Genomic DNA, 20,066 nt, shown 5'->3' with positions numbered 1-20,066 from the left:
AAACAAGTACTTCATTTAAGATTTCACACAGGTATACATCCACTCTTTTTCTTTCTTTTCTTCAGTGAAAGTTGTCCCAGATCTTAATCCTTCCTATCAGTGAGTAAATATATGACTGCTGTTGGTTTGGTAGCCATGCAGTCAAACAGTGCAGAAAGAGTCTGGGTGTATGACCTGTTCTCAGATATAAAGCCTTAGCCAAAAAGAAAAAAAAAAAAGAAAAAAGAAAAAAGAAAGCAAAAGATAAACGGGCACAACAAAATAGACATCTGCATTTCTCATTCCAGCTTTCTTCACTGCCATTTCCTCAGCTTATGAGTCGCAGTAGTGAGCTGCAGCCACTATGGAAATTAGGAATATGGAAGTTATGGAATATATTTCAGACAAAAGATCCAACAGTATGTCAATAGCTCTCATTTCTACTTGCTTCCCATTAGTACTACTGTCAAATAACAGCCAGTGCTTGACCAAAATCAGCTCGTGGAATATGCTGACTGACGCCAAACCAGAGAAGCTAGATGGAAATTCTTTGAAGAGGTGTACCATCATCACAAATTTATTTTTACATATCGTGACCGCCGAAATGTCACATAACTGAACGTTCAAGCTATGTTTTCTGCTACCTCTGGGTGGTTAGGAGGCTCCAGGCCCTGTCTGACAGAAAAAGATTTGGCAATAGTAATACACATGATCATCACATTACACAGACATGAAATAATCAGCCTACAGCAAACTCACTAGTATAGGATATGGCAGCACAGACCCTTGAGCAGACATGCACTGACTTCTCAGCTTACTGTCTACATCCAGTCAAATATATCTCTATCGTCAAAGTGTTCAGTGAATTCCATCCCAGAAAGAATTCTCATACGATCTAAAAAGTTCTTCAAACTTCTATGCCTTTTTTCCTAAAAGCCAATCAACCAAAAAACAAAGCAACAGCAAAAGCCTACATCTTCTGCCCAAGCATATGAAACATACACAGCACAAGGAATTAAAAAAAAAAGCACACTGAGAAATGTGTAGGGTTCCACCTCCCACAAGAAAAAAAGATTATTTTTCTAACTCTGATAACTTGGAATTATTGTCTTCTTTGGAAAAGGAAAAAACACCAGGAGAGATCTCTCAAGAATATGTCTTGGAAGGACTTCAAATACAACTGAGCCAAGACTGGTAACCACATTACTTAATACAGAATTTCAAAGCATGGACAGATGCAATTCTGTGGTTATTGGAGTGTGGATACAATAAACAATTATATGAAAACTGTAGCTTTACCAAAATAAGCAGTTCTTTCTTACCCGCCTCTAGCTGCATTTTGCTTCCGTGGACCTCTGCATTAGGGAACTTTCTTATTCCAGAGGATGTTAAATCACCTAATTTACACAAAGATAAATCTTTGGCTGCACCAGTCAGAGCAACCAGATGACTGAATTAGCTAGGTAGTGAGGTTAAGGTGCTGGAGAAAAAGGGCAGGGCTGGTTCTCCTGATGGCATTGCAGTCATTGGCTGTTATTTTCAAAGCCACCTGTGCTAGCGTAATAACAAAAGGCTTCCTCCTTTCCCCTACTTTTCTTGTTTTCTCTTATTTCTTTACTTTCTTCTCAATTTTCACACAGGTGAAAATATCTGATGTGCTTATGAGCTGCTCAAACTCACTAAAATGGCAGAAAGCAACAGGGATCCAGGGCTAGAGAACGGAGAAGGATTGAACTGTTAATTTAATTATTTAGACTTGGTGAAACTCTCCATTTAGATCAGCCTAAGCTAATAACAAAACTGCAAATCCCACATTAGGCAATCACTTGAAGTCACTTATTTTTACTAGTTAGAGCACCCTACAAATAAAACTGCATGGATGATTACTTTTGAAGTCTTATTTACTAGTTATAAAATATTATTGAGGAATGCAAGTATATGAACCATAGGTACAAGAAGAGAGAAGTCAAAATTTTCACTAATGATTTAACGTAACATATGGCAGAATTATTCTTGCACTTATCTCCTTACTTAGAAAGGATAGATCTTAGGAATATTGAACAAAAGGAAATTTTTAGGACAAATTTTAGTTCTAATTTCTGTGAAAACAATTTATTTATTATGCTTATTAGTGTCTTCTGGTTCAAAATGATCTCACTGATCATGATTGAAAACATTAATAATCTGAAGAGGCTTTTCAACACTAATTGTAAAATTTCTGGCAATTTCCTTTTAGTCAGAATTTTTCTTGTAAATTCCATTTAAAAAAATACCACAGTATCCATAGCAAACATACCTACCACAAATCTAGAAACTGCTTAATGCATTGACAGTGCACAAGCAAAGCCTGCGATGGTAAAACATGCATATCAAGATGGGGGACTCACAAACATCACAAAGCTATAAATATCACAAGCTTGATAATTATGACAAAGTGCAAGTCTATTGCACTCACATATTGAAATTCTTCACAACCATTATTTGATTTGGTCTTGTTGATAGCAAAAAATTTGATGGACACCTATTTAAGTTTTTTCAAAGAAAATAATTTGGGCAAGCTTCTCCTGTTTGTCCGTTTTTGATGAAAAACAACTCAGTATCAAAGAAGGGGCTAGGAAAGAGTCATTGAAAGTATAACACTAAGGAAAAAAGAAAAGAAGAAGAAAAACTACACAAGAAAGCAGAGGAAAGTACAGTAGAGAATGGGCAAAGAGTTTAGTATTTTAACAACAGATGCAAATAGGGAACAGAATAGGAAACTTTTTTTTTCCCATGACAGAATGAGAAACAATATAGAAGTACCAACCTGAAAATTTATCTCCTACTCCTTTAATCTTTCATATATACACACTGTAGAAAGCCAAGAGGTGGGGGAAATTTAGAGGATATATTTTGACATATAACTATGTCCAAATTTAGTTAGAAAACCTGAGTACCTGAAGTCTGAGAGCTATTTCTCACAGGTTGTAAATTAATTGCCAAATAATAAAATTATTTGCTTCTAGACTATCTATTGTAGTAGACTATCAGGTATCCGTCAATATAAAAAAGTATTTATTTTGCATTAAATATTGTCCAATAATTATTTTTTCCACAGCAGTATAATATATTTTTATGTTCTTTTTTTTTTTGCCTGATCTGAGGTGAAAGCAGAAGAATCAGCACCACTACCAGAAACTACCTATTAAAAAAGTTATCGGTTGCTATATATTTTGCAGCTGTTTCAAGTCACAAAAATCATTCTGAATTTAATCAGTAATAGGTCTGAGTGTCAATCATTATTATTTAATTTTTTTTTTTCATTTCTTAAGCCAAAAAATATCTGATAACAGTTCTAGTTCAGAAGTTCATAATCTTGCTGATAACAACTTTGCTGATGACCAGCACAAGGTAGCTGGTCACATCAAAATCTGATCACATTAAAGTAGTGCTTTAACCAACCTTGATTAAAAAGGAATGTAGATTAAAAAGTAAAAGTCACAGACACAATAAAAACATGCTCTATGAACAAAAAAAAAAAACAGCTATAATTAAGCAGATTAAATACCTGTTTAATCCAGTCTCCTATCTTTTCAATGCCTAGAAGTCTGTTCCTGATATACAGTATAAATGCAGAACAAAATATTTAAGTTCTTAGATTTGTTTTAGTGAAATAGTATTTACTCAGTCCAAATTCAGGAAAGAACTTCTGGTATTCTGGTCAAAATATGTGGCCATTAATATAGTATTTTTGCAATGACAGATGGCTTTCTGACTTCCTTTAATATAAATTGGTTATAAAAAAGAAAACAATTTTTTAAAAGATAAAACGTTAAAAAAATAAATAAAGAGAAGAAAAAATCAATATTCTCTTCAAATTATGTCATGAAAATAAAGAAGTCAAATGCATATTTGTAATGTTTTTATGTCTTTATGATAGTAATAAATTATAACGTCATTAGCTTAAACATTTCAAAATAAATATCTTACTTCATATGCGTAGTCCAACAAAGAAAGTTGATTTCTTAAGTAGCCAAGTTTGTATACTCCTAAGAAGACTGAGCAGCGGATGATTTCCAAAATTCTTGCTTTGGGTCTAGAAACAGGAAATAATGCAGATTAATGCTGTTGTGGTTTTTTTTCATGTTAACTTCAATGAAAATCAGAATGTAGAAATAGTCTATGAACCTCACAGCTATATCAAATCCCCTTTTTTAAACTTTCAGTTACATTTTTATAGTACACAGCTTACATCAAGTTAGAATACTGAATTTTCTGGGGGTGAGAACATGCATATGTAGAGAATGTATGTGAACTCACACACATGTAAACATATCTTTTTATCACAGAAATGATAACAGAAAAATTCTGAGAAATGCCATTTGAATAGCTCAGATTCTTCATTTCTGTAAATTTATATTAATTCTCCTTACCAAGTTTGTAAGTAATACTGATCTCTGATTTCTTGAAAAGCTTTTACCCACCCTAAAATACCCCATTCAGAACATACAAGCAAAATGTATTCTTTACTGAAAAAGACATTGAGCAGTATGTGCAAAACACAAGTGGCACAACAATGAAGATTCTATTCCACATTTCTGTGTTAGCAGGGCAAATACTCATAGTTTCCCTGTAAGAAACAGTAGTTTCTGTAGGGTTACAGCATTTGCATGGACTACTTCCAGAGCATACATCTCACAGAAGTGGTATATTTCTCAAGATCCAATTTGATTTGAATCCATAATGACCAAATTAATCCAAAATCTTTGCTATCCTTCACATGAGTTTGAGTCTGCAATTTTTATGCTCTTCTCATACACTATCAGCCAATCTGATACCCATGAAATGCTACTACATAGGACTGAAACAATATGGCTAAGCTTGAACAGCACTGGAACAGACTACAGGCCTGTATCACAAAACCAGAGATGTTGATCCAACAAATGCAAGCGCATTTGAGGACATGAGCAGTTAGTTCTTCAGTATAACCACTAACTGCAGCTGGAGCACTCCTTGTTTTAGTTGCAGGTTATTTGTGTTTTACCTTCTAGCCAACAGACAGAAACATACCTGTCAGTTCTTTATCAATATAATTTTGGGCACACTTGAGATTTCCTTGTAATATTATAATATAGAAGGAGAGAAGAAAAAAACATGCTTTATGTCTTGCCTATTCTCCATAAGAAATCCAAAAGAGGTCAGGGATAGAATGATAATGCCAATTCTCAGTAGAATATTTTCCTGTGATAATGTCTGTTTAAAAAAAGAAAATAAAAAATCATTTAGGTTAATTTTCTGAAAAGAAACTGAGTTTAACAGGACAGCAGCTTCAACTTTATCTCAGTGATTTCAGTGTCTGTTTCTGAAGTGATTTGCATTTTATTTTGCAAAAATTTGCAGTAATCACTTTTATAGTTGCCTCTATTTCCAAAATAATCATTAGGATACACCCTTCTGCACCATTTGCTTTCCTGAAGTTGCTTGATTTCCTCATGCCTTAGCCCACAGGGGCATAATCATACTTCTAAGTAAAAATAACCTTGGCCCTGTTCTATTTTTTCATTTCATTTTACTAAGTTTTTACAGTTGCCATCTATAAATTAATTAATCAGTTAATACCAAAACATACATTGGTAAGAGTAAGAATTCAAAAAACATGACAATATAGCTATATTTTAACAAGAAACAAAATTAATAATATTCCCTCATAACACTTGGTTCCGAATTCAGGAAAACTCTTCAACTCATATCTTTGACTCCAATCGGACTGAAAACTTTTAAACATTAACATATTTTGTTATTTGGACACAGAGCAGCATAGACATTTATGTCCTTAATATTTAAATTTAAATAATAGAAGCAACAATCAGAAAATAAAATTATTTTCCATGATGAAGTCTGTTTTCTTTTTTCTTTTAATTTATTAAATATTTTTATATTATACACAGCTGCCTTTGCAAATCAAATATTTAATCATTTTTCTTGTTCCCTCCCTTGCTTCATCTCAAATATTAGCTTTGAAGAGCCTTTGTTTTTTCTTAAAAAAAAAAAAAAAAACAACAATAAAAAAAAGCAATATGAAAATAGTACTTCTTGCTGAGTTATAGAAATTCTTTCTTGTTTGAACAGCAATAAAGTTTATGAACAGCATTTTGCACCTCAAGATCTCAGGCACTGAAAAATAAAAACCTGTGAATGCCTGCCTTGATTTCAATAAAGTCCACTTTGCGGCAAGCCCACTTTCCTTCAGTGGTGGCCCCTACCTCGCAAAGAGATCTAAGGTAAGTATCTGTGAGTGTTGGAGGCCACAGGAGAATAATCTCAAGTTTTATAGCTGTGCGAACTTACAGTGCCCATGTTTGCAAAACACATCAAACCATACACTCAGGCTGGGTAGGGTTCTGTTGTTACACTGAAGAATCACAAGCACCTACTTGGATATCCTTAACAAACGGTTACTAAACAAAGAAAACAGCATCCCAGCAATGCATGAGCTAAACAGCAGCCCCACTTATTTACAAGCCAGAACACACTTCTCACAAATGACACCTGTGAAGCCACTCTGTTGCACAGATTTATACAAGGATAGATCAAATTCATTACTGGAATGCTACACATGCAGTCTGTCTCATCCTTCCTTATGGTAAATTTATGAAATCTCAAACTGATGATTACTATGATCATCTACCTAGAAGAAGACCTAAAGAAAGGATATCCTACACTATTCCTATACTCTTACACAGAGCACCTGCTACTAGTCACCACAGGAGACAGGATATCGCCCTGGACACTGAACTATGGAGGGACTCAGCATAGCAGTTACGCATTAAGACTCTTGCTTAAGACAAGAAAGTAAAAATGCTCTGATGGGGTTATCCTTATATAAAGATTTTTCTCAACTACAATACATTGTAAAATTTCCAATATAGGTTTTAAAATATGTCAATAAAAGATTACATTGAAGGTACTTTTTTTTCTTTTTTTAACACTTCAGTTTCTAGAATCCAAAAACTGTACAGCAGCTTTCCATTGTTGACAAGAATCAATTTGTTTTGAAGTGACAAAATTTTTGGACAGAAATTTCTTCATAAAAATCTTTATAAAAATTCTTAAACTGTTCATCTACTCACAATAAATTCCCACTTAAGCTTCCTATAGAAGCTGGGTCATAAAAAAAAATTCAATAATTAAAGCAAAGCAAAGAAAAACATTATTTTGCACAGCTATATAATCTATATAAGGCAATTCACAAACAAATTTCTTAGAAATGTTTTATTATGTTTTTCAGTGATAATTCCTTGTCAGATAAAGTGTTTTCTGGGGAACTGGGACCATAATTCAAGACTTTTCTCTTTAGAGTCTGTCCTTCCATTTAAATTGTAGAACTGCACCTTTTTAAACCCAGCCCCAGCCAGGTGGCTGATTTTGTTTTGTACTAGTAGTGCAATGCACTAGCTTCTATAGTTTCCCTTAAAAATATTCTCAATTGGCAGGGCACTGGTTGGAGGAAAGGAACGTAAAGCTTTGATTCTCTGTCAGGTAACAAGAGAATTGAATATCAAGTCTAAATTTTGAACAGTAGTTGCTACTTTACAATATATGTCCAAAACCACAATTTACAGAAAAGGAATGTATCACAAACGACTTTGTTTCTTCATTTGTGTTCCTAGTCAAGAGCTGCCTGAAAACTTCTGGTGAAATACATCTTGATGCCATTTGAAGTAATAGATTTTAGAAAGCCAGAAAAACATAGCATAAATATCAACATATTAGTGTGCTTTCCTAAATTTCTCCTTACTCTTCCAGTGGCATAGTTACATACTGTCTTGATTATTTTATTTACTTTCAAACTTGTATCACCCTGTGAAGTGGATGCTGACAGCTGGGCCATCCATTTTCTTGGTATTACTCTACCACAATCAATGAAATAGTCTGGGAGTTATGTCACGAAACTAGCTATCATACACTGAATCTATACACTGCAAGTTACAGTGAGAAAAGAATGCGCATTTTACACCTTTGTTAGCACTAGCATCTTCATACCTCTTAAAATTACATGCATGGATATATATATATAAAATAAATGAATATTTATGTCCTGGATTACGTGCATAAACATAGAAGCTTCAGGGACCACAGCAGGCTTCTTAGCTGTGAGTCAGTCACAACTTTGTAATGTGGTTATTGGCTATAATTAAACAGAAAAAAATATTTCTGTTGGATTTTGATTTCACTGAAAGCTTTTAAAAATATCTTGGGGACTTAAAAACAAACCGGGGCTTAAAGATTTTTGGGAAGAAGTTTACACTGCATTGTAATCACAGGGTTTTTCTTTTAATTAGGTAAAAAAAGAAATAATACATTTAAACAAAGGAAATATGCCCTATGTGTTTTTAAATGTAAATTGAAAGATTCCAAATTCCAGATCATTTTTCTTCCTTCTGAAGTATAACTTAAATGCATTTTCTCATCTAGGTGTCTTCAGTGTTTCAAGAGAAATGCTAGGAAAGATGTCAGCATATGTTGTAATTTGACAGATGCACTGCTGTCATATATGACCCACTTTTAACATTCAAGTGAAGAATGCTAATACAGTGCTATGGAATTTGTGTTGTTTGGTGTCTATGTATGTATTTTATTTTAACTGAGAATTCATGGAAAACTGTACTTAGCAATATTCCATATAAACTACTTTGTCTTGCCCTACTGAATGGATATATTACTTGTGCTCGCAACTTTCAAGAGACCTATCATATCACCACATACTTTTTGTCTAATTAAAAGTGCTCACATATTCATGGCCTTATAATCACAGTAAAAGTTACAGTATCTATCAACAACAAAAAGACATTACAAAATGTGTTTAAGGTAGATTTCATTTTGATTTATGTGATACAAGCAGTTCTGGAGCTATGAGACTTTTGCTTTGAATGTACTGCAGTTTTACACTCCTAGCACTCTCTCTGGGACTGATCCAAATCCCATTACTTCAGTGATCAAGATGTGTGCAGCTCAGAAATATTTTTTATTCTCTGGATATAGTACAGATTGCTGTATAGAAAATAAACACTGTATGCTCTCTCCTGTGGAAAATATATATTTGTTCTTTCTTGTTTTGCTCTTTTCATAAGTTAAATGTAGGTCATTCATACCGAAGGTATATGGTTGTTCTTTGCAAATAAGAGAAACTTAACACTTCTACAGGGCGTGAGACCAAACACTGAGCAACTGTAATCACTTGAGAAATGTAATAGCTGTATGTGTGTCTTATGGCTATTATGAAATGGAACTTACACCTAAAAATGAGGAAAACAGTTAGCTTTCTCCATTTATGGAGCTATGCCACAGTTATGACATAATTCATAGCCAGACAGAAAGTTCCAGTTGTATCCATAGACATTTTATTATTCAATGTAGTGGAAAACTGATATTGAAGAGAGATTTTTGCCAAGTAAAGTTATTCATACACAAGCTTCCTTCTCATGACAGTTTTCCCACTGTACTGCAGAGTGATGCTGGAACTCTGCCTTGGGACAAGCACCTTCTACACCAACACTGACAGTTTATGTCCTGAGATGAAGTGCTTCTAGTCCCCTGTGTTCTCATTCTTATTCTTACTACCTCATTACCCCACAGTTTTGTGTAGAGAACTTTCTAGTTTTTTTGTTGCAATAAGTTCATACATAGTAGATGTTCAAGATATTTCCTCTCTGTGATTGCAAGAATTTAATTATCATATGGGGTTTGGGTGTTAAACTTGTTACTAATTCTTAAACAGCTGCAGTTATCAAAAGAGAAAATAATTTGGACCATCCATTTTTCCTTCAAGGACCAGAGAAATACAAAAAGAGAAAATAAAAAAAATATGAAAAATTTCACTAATGAACTCCTTAGTTCTTGTTGTTTAAAGCAATATTAACAAAGAAAATAAACGCCTAATTTGATCCCTAGGGAAACATGACTTTTTGCATGTATGAAGGAATTTAGAAGCATATCCTGAACATTTTGCAGAGGTTTTTCTCAGTATATGAGCATAGCAATCATGGCATTGTATATCTTGCACATATGGTAGGTATTTATGCTTTAGTTTCCTTTCTTCAGAAATTTCTCAGGATAGACAAAACCTTATAGTTTTGTAATCTCTAAACTCTCTGCAGTGTGATCTTCATAATAATGATGGTGATGTGTATTGTAACTTGTATTAATCAGAAGAATAGGCCTAAACAGGATTGAGCAGTGGGCCCAGGTGAACCTCAAGAGGTTCAACAAATCCAAGTGCAAAGTCTTGCATCTGGGTCATGGCAACCCCCACTATCAATACAAGCTGGAGGATGTAAGGAGAGAGCACAGCTGTGCCAAAAAGGACTAGAGGGCACTGGTGGATGGCAAGATGGGCATGAATCAGCAATGTACCCAGGCAGACTAGAAAGACAACGGTATCCTGGGCTGCATCCAAAGAATTGTAGTCAGCAGGGCAAGGGAGATGATCCTGTCCCTCTGCTCCACGCTGGTAAGACCTCACCTGGAGTACTGCATCTACAGGAGAGATGTGAATTTCTTGAAGCACATCCAGAGGGCCACAGAAATGGCCCAAGTGATGGAACACCTCCCCTGCGAGGACAGGCTGAGAGAGCTGGGGCTATTCAGCCTGGAGAAGAGAGAACTTCAGATCTGATAGTGGCATTACAGTATCTAAAGGGGAGCTATAAGAAAGATGGGGACAGACTCTTTAGCAGGGTCTGCTGTGGTAGGACAAAGGGAAATGGTTTCATACTAAAAGAGGGGAGAATTAAATAGGATGTAAGGAAAGAGTTTTTTATTATAAGGATAGTGAAGCACTAGAACAGGTAGTCCAGAGAGGTGGTGGATATTCTCATCTTTGGAGACATTCAAGGTCAGGCTGGACAGGGCTCTGAGAAATCCGATCTAGCTGTGGATGCCCCTGCTCACTACAGGAAAGCTGGACTAGATGGTCCGTTAAGGTCCCTTCCAACTGAAAAGATTCTATGGTTCTATGATTCCTGTTACCTTTCTACTGCAGTGCGAAACAAAATACTTTTAAAATGTTTCTCAAAAACAGTTTTTTTCTATTTGTCTGATGTTATTCAGAACACATCTAAGCAATAAATAAATAAACAAACAAAAAAAAATACTGCTATAAACTTTGCTGCTTTTTCTCTCAAGAAATTATTTCACTCAGTCCCTTCTTGCAATTTGAATGCAAGAATTTCTAAGTCAAAAAAAAAAAAACCAAAAACAAAACAAAACAAAAAAAAACAACTTTGACAACTGGACAAGACTTCAGAAATCTTTGAATTATTTTTGCAATTCTTTAGCATCGTTCAAAATTGGCCTCTTAAAATCTGACCAATCTTGACATCTTAAAACCTACACAACCTCAGATCTGAGATACATTCTTCCTTTAAAAAGGTCCTAAAGACTGATGCAGATACTTACTTATTCTACAAAATATTCATTATTTTTTATTTAATTGCACAAATAATTAATATAGTTACTAAAAATTTTAGTAAATATGTTAATATATATTTAATACTGTATAATTACACATTTACACATTTATTATTATACTACTACAGAATCCAGTTGTGATTTTATATATATATATGATTATTTACATAGCATGTGAGTCAGGCCCTAGAGTTTCTACTCTGTGCTTTATTATGTAAATATATTGTGTGTCATATTACTGTCATCATGAAATTCTCTTACCTAAAGATATTAATTACTTACAGTCACAGTAGCAAGAAGATCAATATACAACTCCATTATTACAGCAAAATGTACCACTGCATAGCAGTTAAGATAAGCTGGTACACTTGGATTGAAGGGAACTTCATTTCCAGTGACCTATATGAAGCAAAACAGATAACAGCCTTCAACAGTGATCTACTGCAACCTCTTATTCCTTAGTATTCCTTAAAATTACAAACACAAAAAGATTAAGGAGCATAGATAATTACACAAAGATAATCTACAATCTTACATACATACTGTCTAGTGTTTAACTGTCTATGTGCGTGTGTGTGCATATTCACAACTGAAAGAAAAAGAGAAATTAACTTACTCCATAGAACTATTTTGAAAATCTCTTTAGGAAATGAAAAATGAAAAGATAAACAAAAAGATATATTTTTCCTTCAAATAAAAAGAAAAACACAAGTAAAACATTCACTTCCTTCAGTCTTTTTCCTTTATGACTGCTAATTTGCTAATTTAAAATAGCATGTGTAGAGTTCTTAACGTTGATCCAGTAGCATTAAGAGGTCCAAGTAAATTACACAAAACTGAAAGCCTCTATATGTTATATTTACCGCTGGGATTTCCTCAGGAAGGCCAAGTCTAGGTTTGCCTGGTCCCCAGCCTGGCCCTTTGAATATGACAGAAAGCTTATTCCAGAATCCAGGTGTGGCCCAAAATGTATTCCAAATATGAGCCAAGGGACGTAACTTAAAAAAAAGAGCAAGTGATTTTTCATTGTTAGTAAAATAAAATTTATTAAAACATTACATTTCCCTCATCCTTAGCTTTCAAATAAATGATTTTTTGCAAGTCTGTAAAGAGAATACATTAAAAAGAGATGAAGACAGAGGTTCAGAAAACCTGACTGACATAGGCAGGAGCCATATCAGGTCCTTGGTTTATAGTAAGGATTATAAAGACTTCTACTCAGAGAAATCTCTCTCTTTCCTATAGGCAATCCAGAACATTCAACAGTATTTTGTATAGCTGTATTTATGATGGCTTTAAATTAGAATTTTGTTATTTGGACTTTGATATGACATACTCTCAATTCCTAAATTACTCAGTGCTGACTGTTATGTATATAACAGTATGGACTGTGGCCATCCTTCTAGCTTCCAGCCCAGGTATTCCTTCAGGCAGAATTTCTAATTCTTTGAGATGCTTTGTGGAGTGAACAGTCATAAAAAATCCCCATGAAATAAAGGGGGATGTCCATATTCGTCAGTTCTCTACAGTTTTATGGAGAACTTTTTATCCAGATGAAGTGAAGCTTGGACCAAGAAATCCACCAAGAACCACACTAAGTACTTTTTCTTCTTTTTCCTTTCTGTTCCAAACAGCTTTTGTTGAAAATATGATGGCTGCTGTATAACACTGTCAATGCAAATCATTATGAAGCATCATGAAGATCTAATACGCAAAACAGATAAAGAAATAAAGATATCACACCAGGGGATTACTTATGAAATAGCAATATTTAGAGAAGACATAAGCAACAGATTTTGTTTTCTGTCTGTGCTTCTCTACATATTGCTCTGTGTGTGTCAAAATAGACACTATTCCCTTGGTAAATCATAGGCCTGTTATATTCCCACTGTAATTAGTTAATAATTCTACTGTATTGTGCTTTCATAATGGCTCTTCATGCCCTGTAATATGTTTAGTGCAGCAAGTTGTAATGAAATACTGAAGACGCTGTGGATAGTGAATTAACTATGTAGCAGAGTTAATCTCAGTTATGCCTAAGAGGAGTTTCTTTTGAACAACCAGTACTCTTTTTGAATGTTTGTTGAAGATAACAGAATCAGTTGTACAAAGGATAGCACCTGGAGCAGGATGGGTTCAAATGAATTTACTGGATGTGTTAAGCCATATACAACTTTAGCATCTTCTGCCTCAAATGTTCCTGAAGGAAAACGTTAAAAAAAAAAAAAAAAAAAAAAAAAATCAAAATTAAAATATACACATTTTGTTTGATGCACTAACTAAACATGAGGGAGAACAGCTTGTTTTGGTTTGGTTTTACTTACCAAATATCCTGTCCCAGATAATGAGTGTGCCACCATAATTTTTGTCAATGCAGTAAGGATTTCTACCTGTAATAAAAATGAGCAATAAGTCATTGCATATATAAGAATACATGCAAGTGGGTTACAAAAGGAAATCTTAGCATCAATTTCTAATCTAAAAATATTTTTAAGGAGTAGCAAGTTTGCTGATGATGTAAACCTGGGAGGAGTGGTGGACACACCAGAGTTCTGTGCTGCCATTCAGTGAGACCTAAGCAGGCAGAGAGTTGGGCCTGGAAGAGGAATCTTATAAGTTTTAATAATAAAGAGTGCATAGTCCTGAATATGGGGAGGAATAACCACATGCATCATTATAGATTAGGGTCTGAAATGCTGGAAAGAAGCTCTGCAGAGAAGGACCCGGGTGTCTTGGTGAACAACAGGTTTGCCATAAGCCAGCAGTGTGCCTTTGTGGCCAAGAAGGCTCACAGTATCCTGGAATGCATTAAAAAGATTCTGGCCAGTAGGTCAAGGGAGGCAGTCCTCCCCCTCTACTCTGCCTTGGTGAGGCCACATGGAGAGTACTGTGTCCAGTTCATGGCTCTTCAGTTCAAGAAAGTCAGGGAAGGGATACAGAGATGATGAGGGATCTGGAGCATCTCCCTTATAAGGAAAAGCTGAGAGGCCTCGGACTGCTCAGCCTGAAGAAGAATGAGGGGATCCTATCAATGCTTACCAAAGAAAAGGCAGGTGTCAAGAGGAAGGGATCAGACTTTTTTCAGTACTATCCAGTGACGGGACACAATATGGAATACAGGAATTTCCATATGAACATAAGAAAGAACTACTTTATTTGAGGGCAACAGAGCACTAGAACAAGATGCGCAAAGAGGCAGTGGAGTCTCCTTCTCTGGAGATATTCAAAATCTGCCTGAATGTTTTCCTGTGCAACCTATTTAAGTGAACCCCCTTTAGTAGGGGGTTGGACTAGATGATCTCTAGAGATGATCTAGAGCTCCTCCAATCTTCCAGCTCCTACAATTCTGTAACTCTGAATAGTAAGTTAGCTGCCCTTTACGTATTTACAACATTTCTTTTTTTCTGACAAAGCATCCAACTCTCCTCCTACTCAGAATCAACTATACAAATGTAGCATGTCATACTCAAAATTTCTGTGAAATAAAGAATTCAATTGGAGAGTAAATTCACCTAAAATATATTTATGAAGGAAAATTAAAGAAGTAAAAAAAAAAATCACCTCATTAATTTATACCTAAGAAAATGCGTGTCGAATACATTTATGCACAATCATCTCATTACTGCCTTTCAGCTGTCTCTGTGTTCTATTGCTATATATCTGATCCTGCCTATATTACTGAATTCAGGGTGATCTTTCAATCTATTAGCTAGGGAATGCACTTGTATATGAAATATCTTTCAAATGTTTGAGCAAAATCAAACATTTTGTTTGGTGCAACTGTACAATATTCAATTCTGCTCAACTCTGATCAGGATCAGGTTCAGAGGATTAGTCTGGATTTACAGCAGAGCAAATAAGAGCAGATTGTTTCCCTCCAGGATTACCAGTACTTGTGCAAATTTTAAGGATTAGATAGTTACAGCACCACAGCCTTTTAAAAAAGTCTATGCAGTGCTATAAACACTCTACACACGGAGGATATAATAAATATTAATAACATCCTCTGTACATATGACTCCATTTTAGTCTGTTTCAAATTATTTTGCTCCTCCACTCCCATTACTTTTCTCCTTCTTATCTCTACACTCTGAATGAGCCAATGACATCTATAAAACCCACTTTTATTCCACAGGTATGTTCATGGCATTTTTCATGATTCAGAGGAGTTATGAATAAAATTTAGATATGCAGTACCACCTTTAATTCTTCTGAATATTGATGGAAATTTATATCAGCTGACAAGTATATGTGTGAAGTGATATTTTTCAACAATTCAGACATTTGAAACTAAATTCCACCAAAATGTTTAACAGCTCTACTTCAAAAAGAAAAACATGTCTTACTGCATGAATTTGAATGCAAGAGCATCTGTTACTGATTGATAAGATGATTATGTTTTAGCAGTCAGGGAATGTGAGATATTTTTCTATCATTCTTTATATTTACAAAACTATTTTATTCAAAATCTTCAAATTATCTCACACTATCAAGGCTTCATTTCTGCTCAGCAATTAATCTCAAAGGTAAAGATTTAAAAATTAAATATAAGTTCTAATTTTTTTAAAAAATTACTGTTTAATACTACGTAACTTCTCACATAACAAGCGCTATTTTTTGGAGCAGTTATCAAAATTAAAATCGTTGTATAATACTAAAGTATAATTTTTATTTTCTTATTACAGTCCAAGTATTGAATACTAGCAAAAGCCCATTGAGGAATTAGGGATTATGCTTTTAACTTACCATGATGAACTCTGTGATGACTAGGTGTATTAAGAATCCACTCCAATGGACCAATGTTGGTGACAACCTTGAAAAGAAATAATGTTTATCTGAATTTGTAAACACAGTATGAATTCAATAAGAAGGAGGGAAAAGAAGGAGACAAAAGGCATAAAGATTTTTATCTCCAGGAGACTTGACTAAAAAGATGAGAACACAATTTTTTTGCTTTAACTTGTGTTCATTAGGAGATTTTTCAAGAAAGAATAAGTGAAACCTAATAAAATGCAAGTTAAAAAGCAAATTTCTTTTTGATCAATCAGCACACTTTCTTCTTTTATTATTAGTTTATGATTCTATACAGATCACTCAATTTTTCATCTGTATCTATTGGCACTTCTTGGTAAGCAGTGTAACTCTAAGATCCCAGTAATTTGGATATTCAGCCTAAGCAAATGCTTGGCACTGTTCCAGAAACAATCTCCTTCAGTATCTTTGACTGCTTTCACCTTCTACCAACACCCTTCTTTTACTTCAGCAGAAATGAAATAACACAACAAACCAAGAACAGATGCAAGTAGAAACTACATTTGTTTCATTTTTCCAAATGAGTTTAACTGGATCAGTTCTTGAATGCAACATGTGGGTTGGTACATGTGAGAAGAAAGTTGCAGCAACAACTTAGAGCAGTGTAAACTCATAGTGAAGATGAGACCTAGGACAATTGTGTAACAATAGAGGAAATCCAGCCTTGATCTTCTCAATACTAGATCAAAAATGACACAAAGCGATGATTGCCATAAACTTACTCTAATGATTCAAGCTTTGTCATAAAATGCCTATGAATTAAGTTTATGAATAAAGCAAATATAAAAATAAAATTAATAAATATTTTTGTTTATATTCATCTTTATTAACATGAAAAGAACTTCTGGTTATTAGGTCAAGCAGAGCATTTCTGTAAAGGAAGGAGTACAGAAATGATCCAGTTCTTCAGATAGAGAGAACTGCAACATCTGGACAATCTCGCTCAAAATCATGTGCACACTGGCTGGAAAAGCAGAACACTGGGACAAACTTGTTTTGTTTTGTTTAACTCAGAAGCCAAAGACAACATAAGTAGGGCCATTTGTATTTCTCAGAACTCACTCAAAATAAGTTCAAGTCTGAAAAGACCACCAAAAGGTGAGGAACAATTCATCATTCATGCTAGCTCGATTTCCCTCATCTCTCAAGCAGAAAATCGCACTGTATTAAGCTTTGTGATATGTAACCGCTAAATTGAACTAATGAATTAAATGTCTTGGATTGAACTGTAGCCCGGCACCTGAGAGAACAGTGAGCTATATATTAGACCACACCTAACTTTGATGAAAATGGTACACTATGTTATTTCTAGAAATTTCCACTGCTATCAGTAAGCTTATTCCTATAAACTTTGCACATTTCTAAAACAAACAAACAAACAAAAAGCCTAAAAACTACTGTCAATGGAAAACTTTTGGCATTTTATATATATTTTCTATATATATATTATATATATATATTATATATATTTTAAACACATATTTTATATTTTGTAAATATAAACTTATATGAGCAACCAGAGGAAATACATCACCTCTGTAACAGTGGATTTTGAAGCCTCCTGCAGTAGCACAAGAAGAATAATTCAATTTTGTTGATGTTTTCTACTTTCTGCCATCTTACCACAGGAGGAAAAACTCCTATGAGCAGATCCTTCATCAGAGTAAATTGCAAAGGCTAGGATAGTAAAATAATTTTTGCCAGGCAAGATTTTATACTCTTTGACTCCATCGTTTGAAGCTCACAGGAGCCTACTGAAATTAAGAGGAAAAAAAAAAAAACAACCAACTTTGCAGAAGTTGGCATGTAACAAAATTTAATGTGGTGGAACAACAGTCAATGCTCAAAAGAATGTCTAGAAAGTTACGAAGAGGAAAAAAGCAGTGGTGGATGTTCCAGCTACCAATCAGCTTTTCAGCTTTCAATTTTCCCTCATTGCTGTAAGGCAGATGTCTGTGTCATTGTGTCCAGACATCTTCCTTGAAGAACATCAATCACAATGCAGTAGGTAAATATTTATAGTAGCAGAAACCAGGTGTACTCTGCAGTTGCAGCCAGTTACCAAGATATATACAATGCCAGATCTCAGTCATTCAAGACATCAGAACATTTTTATCTTAAAATAGCTTTCTATTCAAAATGGCTTTTTAGAATAAACATTTTCACATTTCTGGGAAAACACTTTTCAATTAAAAATATATAATATATCAAATAAATTCAATATGATATCAGAACAAATCACGTATTTTGTGGGTTACGATTGAGATTTTCATTAGAAAAATAATATACTTTCTACTACTATGGCTTTTTTTATGCACTAAATGCTTTGTTTCAGCCCCCCCTTTTTTTTTTACTGGAAATTAGTTTCAAAATAAAAAATATATGGTGGAAATGTCATGGTCCAATATCTATATCGCCTTTATTGCATATTTCATTCTACTGAAAGGAAAAAATCCTGTGAGTATAAATAATTCTAGTTTATATCATCATCTTGCAGTTATCCTGGGAGGCAGAAAAATTACTCCAATTAGCATTAAGAAATTATATATACCAACTCTTTTCCTAGAATGACCTTATAATTATGTGAAAATGTTGACCAATATGGCTGGGAGAGGGGACATTCTTGTGTTAGCTTCCTAGATACAGATAACTACTGTACTAAATCAAACCCTGTCTCCTATTTTTCCTCTCTCAATTAACACACCTAAGCAACCATGTCACTGAGCCACAGTGAACTTCCGCATTCCAGAAAACTCTTTTCCTGTTTGCTTTGCTTATAGTTTAACATCACAAAACAATTTGACCACAAAACAATTTTCACCTGAAAAAACCTTACAAATAGATTAGATAAACTGAATCTGATATATAGGTATCTTACGTACATCACTCAGAAAAGACTTGTAAGATCTCTTCTCAAAACAAGTACTTTTTCTTCTTTTTTAAGGCAACATACTCCTAAGTTATTGCATCAAGAAGTTGCTAAACTGCTAAAATGCAGAATTACTATGAGAACACTTGAAGCAGCTTCAAGAGCAGTTTAAAAAACAAGGCAGCTAAAAGCTATGTGCTTACAAACTTTCCACAAGTTGCTGAACAAAAAATTCCAGAAGTCAAACCTTCATATAAAATGAGTTGTTTTTTTTTTTTTTTTCAATAATAGCAGTTCTTATATAAAGATGTTTCCTTTATGACAGCAATCCCTTGCCTAAAGGAAAAGAACATCATGCAATCTCTTGTGGCATGTAAGCACGTCCGTTTGCGGTCTCAGAGTTTGTCAGCACCAAGGGAAATCTTTATTGCCTGGTACCTGCACCACTTCAATGTAGTTCTTGTTTAAATAATGAGAAAAAATCGTGACATGAAATCCAAAGGAAACTTTACATCTTGTGTAACAACTCCTCCTGTCACCACTACAACATGAATCTTTGCTTAACTCTGTTTCAACAAGAATGTTAGGAAGGAATGTCGACAGGGCAGAGGAGGCAATGTTACAGTAAAAGCACTGCTAAATAAAAATAAAAAAAAATAAAAAAAACTTTTTTTCTTTAAGTATAAGAAAAGCTGTTTGTAGCAGAGCATGACTTTCAATATCATAGTGCTACAGATCTGCAGGACAGAAGAGGGTAAATTCATCCCTGGAGCATGACTAAAGAGCACTCTGAACTTAACTCTGGGGTTTCAGCTAGATTAGTTAGTGGTAGAACAGGTATTTAAATTGATTTTTTCATCAAAAGTAAGACAAGAGTTTTATTCCTGGTATATAAATCTGTATTTCAGACAGTTTGGTGGGAAATTTGAATATAAGACTTTAATTACATTCTCAATAG

At 34.3% G+C, this 20,066-nt stretch overlaps 1 protein-coding gene across 1 annotated transcript in view; it reads right to left on the bottom strand.

Annotated features, from left to right (window-relative positions):
• The window catches only part of AGMO (alkylglycerol monooxygenase), a 186,469-nt gene that overhangs the window by 79,237 nt on the left and 87,166 nt on the right, over positions 1 to 20,066 (bottom strand). The window contains exons 6-12 of the mRNA XM_090142729.1: positions 16,174 to 16,240; positions 13,752 to 13,817; positions 13,548 to 13,627; positions 12,291 to 12,425; positions 11,710 to 11,826; positions 5,129 to 5,211; positions 3,949 to 4,054 (exon numbers count right to left, since the gene is read on the bottom strand). Of these exons, the coding sequence (XP_089998855.1) occupies positions 3,949 to 4,054; positions 5,129 to 5,211; positions 11,710 to 11,826; positions 12,291 to 12,425; positions 13,548 to 13,627; positions 13,752 to 13,817; positions 16,174 to 16,240 (654 nt within the window). The remainder of the gene's footprint in view (positions 1 to 3,948; positions 4,055 to 5,128; positions 5,212 to 11,709; positions 11,827 to 12,290; positions 12,426 to 13,547; positions 13,628 to 13,751; positions 13,818 to 16,173; positions 16,241 to 20,066) is intronic.

Source organism: Phasianus colchicus, chromosome 6 (genome assembly GCF_987193195.1).
Source record: "Phasianus colchicus chromosome 6, bPhaCol1.hap1.1, whole genome shotgun sequence".
Taxonomy (NCBI): Eukaryota; Metazoa; Chordata; class Aves; order Galliformes; family Phasianidae; genus Phasianus; species Phasianus colchicus.
This window is presented reverse-complemented; position numbering and strand designations above follow the sequence as displayed.